A 7,832-nucleotide genomic window follows, 5' to 3' on the forward strand; every position below is an offset into this window, starting at 1 on the left:
GGTTCCAGGAGCAGGGGGGCTCCCGCGGGGACCCACAGCACAGACAGGTCACCCGTGGCCAGGCCACATCCAGGCAGAGCTGCTGCCCCCACAGACACAGCCCAGCCTGGCCCCCGGGAGGGAAGAACTGCTCCAGAAACCACAGACACAGAGACACGCGGCCTCAGAGCTGCGAAGAACACGTCTGCGAGCTCAAAGGGGGAGAAAAGCAGGAGGTTAAAGGCAACAAAGATACCCCAACTTGGAGATTCCCCCGCAGCTGCCTGCAGCAGGAACCCCAGCGACCTCGTGCAGCAGGAGGGGAGAGAGAAAACCGGGACAAAAGAGAAGCAGATGCACCCAGAAGCTGATGTGCAAGATAAAGCCCCTCTTCCTGCTTTGCATACCAAGAGCCTCCATCTGTCAGTGACAGAGGGTTTCAGAGGTCACCACCAAGGGACATCCAAAGATTACCTAACCAGCATACAAAAGCTTCGAGAGAGCAAGAAGCAGATGGCTCTAGTTTCTGAGCCCATCCTGAATGTGAGGAGGGACAGGGAGCTGGCCCTGCACCAGTTCTTGCTCCACACCTCCAAAAGCCAACCCATCTGTCAGTCCCAGGCCTCTGGCAGGAGCACACAGGCAGGTGCCCTGGGCTTGGAGTGGTTTCCAGACTTGTATCCTAATTATCACAGGCTGAGTATTTTTCCTGGGAAGACTTTCCAAGAAGATGTGGGGGTCACAGTGAAGACACCAAAGGGCAGTTTCTCAGAGGGACAGCAAGGTAATGAGAGAAACAAGAGTCTCTGCTGCTGAGATTTGCTGTGCAGTCAGGCTGAACTGTCCCATGTCAGTGGGAGAGGAGGGGTAGGAAATGTTCAGCTGCTGGGTTTGTGCAGAGAGTGATCCAGGAAGGATCCAAAGAGGCAAACTGCCCAACCCTCCAGCCTGCAAAACCAATGGTTTACATTCCTGCTTAGGTTTGAGTCAGGCTCTTGCATGTTTGGGCTGGTGAAGCCAACTCACTTGGTGGGAGAGACAATTCCCTGTTGGAGCAGTCAGTCCCAAGCCCAAGTAACTCACAGCTGTGACAGAGACCAGCTCCATGCTCACCACAGGGATCACAAGCACCACATGTTGCCCTCACTTTCCTACCTTTGACCATCTTCTCCCCACACAGGTCCCCTCTCAGGAAGGCATCTGCTGGATGTCAGGCTGGGAGAGCTGCCTGCCTGGCTGGCCACCTGTGACTTTTCTCCCCAGAGTCTTCTTGGAGGAGTGCAGAAAGGTGAGGCTAAATTCCTGGATCTTTATAAAGAAGTAAATAAATCAACCCAACCATTTTGCTTTGAAAATTTACCTGGAAACCAGTGAGCTCCCAAGACCTGTGTGTGATTTGACTCTTGTATTTCTGTTCCAACAGCCTGGAGCAGCTATTACAATAAATACATCAACGTGAAGAGGGGTGGACCAGCTGGGATCTCCATGCTGCTGGCTGGATACTGCCTCCTCAGCTATGGCTGGAACTACCAGCACATCAGTAAGACTTCCTTCTTGGTATCTTGTAATTTCAGGAATTGTCACTTTTGCAGCAGTTGGGAAATCTATTTGCCATCTCTGTTAATTTGAGCTCTGAAATAGTTTAAATACTTGACAGTTAAGACTTTTATCAGAGCTGAGAGAAGAGTGTTCTGAGCTGGCTTAGGTTGGGCAGAGGAATTTAGCTAATAAAGGTGGCAATAACAGTTACTGATTCACAGCTTCACCCTGGAGAGCACTGGAAATGGTCAGCAGCACTTTTAAACCCTTCACAAAGCAGAAGGAGGAGATTTTCCAAACACTAAACACCCAATTCCCTGGATTTCCTCATAACTGACAAGGGATTTCCTGCTGTTTGGGTTGTTTCCCCAGCAGGACTCGCTCTCACACACAGCTCTACAGCACAGAGAAGGCTGCAGTCACTCCTGCTCATCACTGCTGGGCAAAGCACACACGTGGTCCCTGAGCAGAGTGCTCTGCTAACACTGCTCTGGGTTTTTATCCCCTCTCTGCTTTTCCAGGGTGTCATCGCTGGCGTAAGTACCACTGAAGAAGCTGGAGCAGTTGTGAATGTGTGACTGGAAGTCAGCAGAAGTGCTCAGAACCAGCGTCCTAACAGGAATTCCAACCAGCAGAGGCCTGTTTACAGTCAGAGACAGGTTCTTAAATTGCTGAGGGGTGCTGCTTTTTGGTTAAAAAGAGCCCCCCCAGCCCCTGCTTTGCTGTCAGCACAGCACTGGTGGGACTTGCCCAGGCTCTGGGGGGGAAGGACCTTGTGAAGACATTAAAGCAGCAGCGCTCAGACCACGGCGCCCTATTTCTGGAGGAAGAAGAATCCATTGGCTGAGCTGTTGTGCCCAAAGGGCAAACCCATGTCTGCATCAGACAAACAAGGACAGTTAGGAGAGTGCTAGTTGTAGCCTGTCATCACCAAACATGTCTGGAAAAGGGTTGGTCATGTTACTGGCATAAATATTTGGGTTTTTTTTTTTTAAAAAAAGCCAAAGGAAAACCCAAATCTGAACTCTTTATTCAGAGAGCAGTGCAGTGTCAGGGGTGTTTCACCACAAACTCCCTCTCACCAGCAATAAAAGCCTTTGTGAGTTTTCCTTTCCTGCTTGATACTGTGTGTTCTGAAACGTGGTGCTTCTTGCCCCCCACTACCCCCCCTTCACAGGGGATTAAAGTGTTTACACCTGCCCAGTCACAAACTGGTCCCACACCCCTTCAAACCTGTGGTGGCTGCCCCAGTCCATACGCAGCCGTGCAGGAGGGAACAGGCAGCTGTGCAGAGTCCAACTGGAGTTGCAAGAAGCTGTGATTTCTCTGCTGTGTGTGTGCAAAGAGCTGTGAGAGCTGGTGCTGAGTAAAACCAACTGGCTTTTCTAGTCCAACAAGTGCCCCAGTAGCCGTCTGGCTGCCTCCATCGCGCTGTACAGCGTCCTCCTCCCCTTATCCAGGCAGCAGCACTCGAGTCACTTCCCCAGCAGAGTTTCCAGCTGAGTCCTCCCACACTTACTGGTGTAGTGACCTTTCTGTCCGCACTGGGGGAACAGGGAGAGGCAGACATCAGGTTTGTGCTGGATCAGCCCAGTGCTGAATTACCACGTGTTCATTCTCACATCCTTTCCCAGCGACTGGGCTGATGGAGCTGTGCCTGGTGCCAGCACAACTCCCAGCTGCAAGCAGCATCCTGAGACCTCCAACTGCACCAGACCCCCAACCCAGGGGGGTGTGAGGGTCTTGCTGCTCTCCAGGGCTGTTCCACTGCCAAGTGTTTATTACCACTTGTAAGTCCTTTCTCCCTCCCATCACTTGCAGTCAGATTGAAGTACAACCTCCTTCCCACCACTTCACACCTCAGCTGCCCGGGGAAAAGGGGGCAAGAAACACAGCAGAGCAGGGAGCAGACAGACATCTGGAGTCAAGGAAACCATTTTGAGAGCACTGTGGGAGTCCCCACACCACATCCTGCCCCTCACCATAGCGCTTTACCCTCCCTCCAAGGTGTGACCATTGCTCCCAGCCCCAAAAACACTCACCTGGCAGCAGGACCCCTGTTCTAGCAGGCTCTGTGGGCTTGGGGGGCAGCTATTGGTGTCCCAGAGTTGTGCTGCCAGGTGCTGGGTAACCCCAGTGCCCACCAGCTCCTTGGATTGGGATATGCCAGCAGGAGCTTTTTGGGATGTGGAGGAGATTTGGCTGGTGACTGGTAGTGGGGACTCCATGGGTGGCACATCCTTGCATCCACTCTCCTCACCAGCAGCCAGATCCAGCTGTAGCAGCCCCAGAGGACAGCCAGCGCCCTGGGGGGAAATGGGGCAGGAAGGACAGTTGGCAGCTGCTGTCCCACAAGCTCCCACATGATCTAGGGCAGGAGTAAGGGAAGTAAGAGCTGTGGGGTAAGGGCAGCTGGTGCATCACCCTGATGGGCTGAAGCACAGAGCAAAAGGGCTTGAGCTGAGGAGAGAATGGCATCCTTCCCTGCATCACCTTGGATGGATCCATGCTGCTTGTCATCACCCTGGCCTTGAGGCTGGAGAGGGACACAGAGCACAGGCAGTTAGTCCCTGCTGGGACATGGCAAGTGGTACCCCCAGATCCATCCCTGTGGCTCCCACATTCTCCCAGGGCTGTCCCAGGCAGCTGGTACGGGCATCCCCATGGGGATCAGGGCTGTCCCCTGCCCACCCGCTGTAAACCCTGAGGTCACCAGCTCAGGTTGGATATGAGTAGAAACCAGAGGGTTTCAGGTAGTTCAGACAAGGACCTAAAGTGTCCATGTCCTTGACCCAGATGCTGCAAGAGCCACGGCCACCTCTGCAGCCTCAGAGAAGGGGCTGTCCCCCCGCTGTGTGCCGGGCTCCCCCCAGCCTGCCCCGTACATACTGCATGAATTTGCACTTGGGTCCTTCTGGGCAGAAGCCAACGAGGTAGTTGTCACACATCACCCTCCTCGTGTGCTTGTACTTGCACAGGGGACCTGCCAGGCAGAGGAGAGGTTCTCCTTCGTGGTGACACAGCACCACACAGCCCTGCCCCATAGGGATTTTGGGAGCCCAGCTTTCCCCAGCAGCCCCATTCCTCTTCAGCTTCATGGGGGTCTTTGCTGCCTCAAGCCCAAATCCCCACTGGGCACCCAGTCCCACCCCCAGGCAGTCCCCAGACTGTGGTGCACCCGGCTCTGGAGGTGGAAGGAGGTTGAGCCAACAGCAGAGTCCAGACCCCACATCACCAGTGGATGGGGAATCCCCTCTGCTCACCCCAGCACCCACCGTGCCTGCAGAAGCCACGGTCATACGAGGGACAGCCCATGGTGCTGGTGGTGGCATCAATGTGCAGGAAGGGACAGTCCTTGTTGCTGCACTCACCTGTGAGAGCAAGAGGTGGGACAATGTTCACTCAAGCCAAACACAGTGGAAATCACTCAAGAATGGGCTGGGTGGGAAGAACCGAGGTGCTCAGGAGCACCCAAGTTTGGCTTGGAGAAGAGTGGCCCTGGGTGGGTGCCAGTGGTGTTTCTTCTCACAGACAGGAGGTGGCATCAGGCACTTGCTCGAGGCCAGACCCAAGGGACGTGTGCTGGGGTGGGAAAGGCTCACTGGGGACCTCAGCCCAGTCCCAAACCTACCGAATTTGGAGTAGAAATAACACTCGGGCATCTTGGTCACGTTGAACTCGTGCAGGAAGTCGCACCCATCGCCCTCCTTGCAGAGCCCACGCAGCCAGTGCTTGCACACCACTGTCTTCTCCCCACGGACGTGCTGGAAGGGACACTGCACACCTGGCCACGCCACACACCCACGGTCACAGCCTGCCCATGCCCCAAACCCCCCTCCATCACAGCACCCCCAGTCCTACCTGCACCCAGGAACCCCCCCCAACCCAGCACCCACCAGCTCCTTGGCTTGGGACATGCCAGCAGGAGCTTTTTGGGATGCGGAGGAGATTTGTAGCACCCACTGGGTGCACAGGGCTTGGTCCCCAAGGCACTGCCAAGGTCTGGTTGCCCTGGAGGTGTCTGGGCTCTCCCTGGAGCAGAAGGGAAGGGCAGGAGAACTCATCCAAAGGGCCAGGGGAACAATGGGCTCGGAGCAGTGTTGGTGTTTTGGGCCAGAACCTGCCAACCCACTGGTCACAGAGCGATCTGCCACGGAGGTGAGGTGGTCATGGGGTGGAGAGGGGCCCCATCCAGCTCCCTGGTGCCCCCAGGATCTTGTAGGGTGGGGTTGGTCCTATCCCTTTGCCACACTCACCCTTGGTGCACAGCCCTCGGTGGAAGAACTCGCAGACGGCTGCTCCCAGCTCTGCAGGGGAAAGCAGGGCAGGGAGAGCTTCACCCACCAACCCCAGGACCACCAGGCTGTCAAGGGCAAGAACATCCCAGCCCCCATCCACTGGCAGCCCCCCACAAAGCTGTGCCAGATGCATCCCAGAGGGAGCAACACCCAGAGCCAGCCTGGCCTCGAGCAGGAGCCCAGCGTGGAGGCAGGACAAGAAGCACCCAGGCATTGTGGTGGGTGCAGCAAGAGCCAGGAGCACCAGTAAGGAGAAGAACCCCAACACCTCCTACACCCCTGTCACCCTCCAAGGATGCCATGGAACCCTGTCCCCAACTTACTGTCCATACCCAGGAAGGGCAGTGGCTGAGCTCCTCGCTGCTGCTCCACATCAACCTCCAAATCAAACCTGATCTTCTCCACACCAGCCACCAGCTCCTGCATCACTCCTGCTCCAGAAAGAGACACTTCCAGCCCAGCACAGGCAGGGAGCACGGCTAAAAACAGGGCTGCCAGTGGGGTTGTCCAAGGGAAGCACAGGTCTCCCAAGGAAACACCATGCTCTGCAGGTCACTGCAGCCAACCCACACCCCAACAGCACTCAGAAAACTTTTCTTCTTCCTTTTTCCCCTCTTTTCTTTTTCTTCTTCTTTTCTCCTTCTCCTTCTCCTCCTCTCTGAGCCAGAGCAAAACCAGCCCAGGCAGCAGCCCCGAGTGCTCCATTTAGAGGGGGAAGCTGCCCACATCTGATCTCAATTTGCAGCCGTGATTGCCTGGTGCCCCAGCCCAGCTGCAGGGAGCTCAGCCCTGGCCCCCCCATCTCATCCCCCCTCATTGCCTCTCTGCACCGACATCTGCTTTTCCTCCAGCCCAGCTCTGGGGCAGAGCAGCTGGTCCATATCTCCCCAGGAGCTGTGGGGTCTGCTGGGGCTGCCTGGGAGCTGGATTAACCCTCTCACACCGGGGCTGCTGCTCAGTGTTAAACACAATCTCAGAATCCCAGAACTGCCTGGATGGGAAAAGCCCTTTGAGCTCATCGAGTCCAACCATGAACCCAACACTGACAAGTCCCCTATGACTAACCCATGTCCCTCAGCACTGTGTCTACACGACTCTTCAATCCCTCCAGGGATGGGGACTCCACCACTGCCCTGGGCAACCCCTTCCAATGCCTCAGAACCCTTTCAGCAAAGAAATTCTTCCTCACATCCCATCTCAACTGCCCTGGCCACAACTGGAGCCCATTTCCTCTTGTCCTGTCCCTTGTTCCTTGGTTGAACAGACCCACCCCCACCTCTCTCCACCCTCCTCCAAGGGACTTGGACAGAGCCAGAAGGTCTCCCCTCAGCCTCCTTTTCTCCAGGAAACAGCCAGACATGGCCTGAGTGCTGTAATCAATGCCGGGATAACAAGGGATGGATCCCGCATGGGGTTTGTTGCGCTCAGAGTGCTTTGAGCATCGCTGGGGGTTTGCAAACACACCAGGCTGCAGCAGCACGTGCTGGGCACAACCTTGCTACTGATGGAGGTCCACCCAGAAGAGACCCCACAGCCCCTGGGTTTCACAGAATCACAGACTGGTGGGGTTTGGAAGGGACCTCAGGAGATCATCTAGTCCAACTCTCCTGCCAAAGCAGGTTCCCTACAGCAAATGCTTTTAATGGCTGGTTAAAATGTTTTGCCCCAAAATTGTAAATAAAAAAAGTGGGAGCCTGTCCCAGGGCTCCAACACCCTCACAGTAAATTTTTTCCTCATGTTTAAGCAGAACCTCCTGTGTTCCAGTTTGTGCCCACTTAACCCAGCGCTCGGTCCCTCCTCCATCACGCGGCTCCCGCAGCCCCGCGCGCCCTGACACGCGCCTGGAGTGACACGGCCTGACACATCGGGGATGGAGACCTGCTCCCATTCTGTCACTAGCTATAAATGCACTGGACCAGTGCTGTGTCCCTGCTGGAGCGCTGCCTGCGGGTGCTGCAGCCGCTGCCCTGCGCCGGGTGCTCAGCATCGACCCAGCACCGATCGGTCGTGCCGGC

At 55.8% G+C, this 7,832-nt stretch overlaps 2 protein-coding genes across 2 annotated transcripts; one reads left to right on the plus strand and one right to left on the minus strand.

The window, feature by feature from the left end:
- Positions 1 to 94: 94 nt before the first annotated feature.
- On the plus strand, positions 95 to 2,068 carry LOC114818774 (uncharacterized; the record flags this gene model as incomplete). The annotated part of the gene is made up of 4 exons (XM_029086070.1): positions 95 to 763; positions 1,160 to 1,267; positions 1,403 to 1,519; positions 2,040 to 2,068. Coding segments are annotated over 4 exons (923 nt in total), but the record flags the coding sequence as incomplete, so codon positions are not given.
- A 264-nt stretch (positions 2,069 to 2,332) lies between these two features.
- Positions 2,333 to 6,242, minus strand: LOC104528451 (cleavage and polyadenylation specificity factor subunit 4). Its single transcript, XM_010172465.2, has 7 exons — positions 6,140 to 6,242; positions 5,775 to 5,825; positions 5,150 to 5,302; positions 4,794 to 4,889; positions 4,404 to 4,501; positions 3,038 to 3,062; positions 2,333 to 2,394 (listed from the first exon to the last, which is right to left on the minus strand). The coding sequence occupies exons 1-7, from the start codon at positions 6,240 to 6,242 to the stop codon at positions 2,333 to 2,335; spliced, it is 588 nt and encodes a 195-aa protein (XP_010170767.2).
- Between the last annotated feature and the right edge of the window lie 1,590 nt (positions 6,243 to 7,832).

Source organism: Antrostomus carolinensis, unplaced genomic scaffold (genome assembly GCF_000700745.2).
Source record: "Antrostomus carolinensis isolate BGI_N321 unplaced genomic scaffold, ASM70074v2 scaffold467, whole genome shotgun sequence".
NCBI classification, from domain to species: Eukaryota; Metazoa; Chordata; class Aves; order Caprimulgiformes; family Caprimulgidae; genus Antrostomus; species Antrostomus carolinensis.

What these genes read in the sequence shown, in the direction of transcription:
- LOC104528451 (XM_010172465.2), bottom strand. Translation starts at nt 6,242, where the DNA reads ATGCAGGAGCTGGTGGCTGGTGTGGAGAAGATCAGGTTTGATTTGGAG. An exon ending in TTATTTCTACTCCAAATTCG is followed by an intron (nt 4,890 to 5,149) that starts GTAGGTTTGGGA and finishes TTGCTCTCACAG; the next exon opens with GTGAGTGCAGCAACAAGGAC. An exon ending in ACAGAAAGGTCACTACACCA is followed by an intron (nt 2,395 to 3,037) that starts GTAAGTGTGGGA and finishes TGTCTGATGCAG; the next exon opens with ACATGGGTTTGCCCTTTGGG.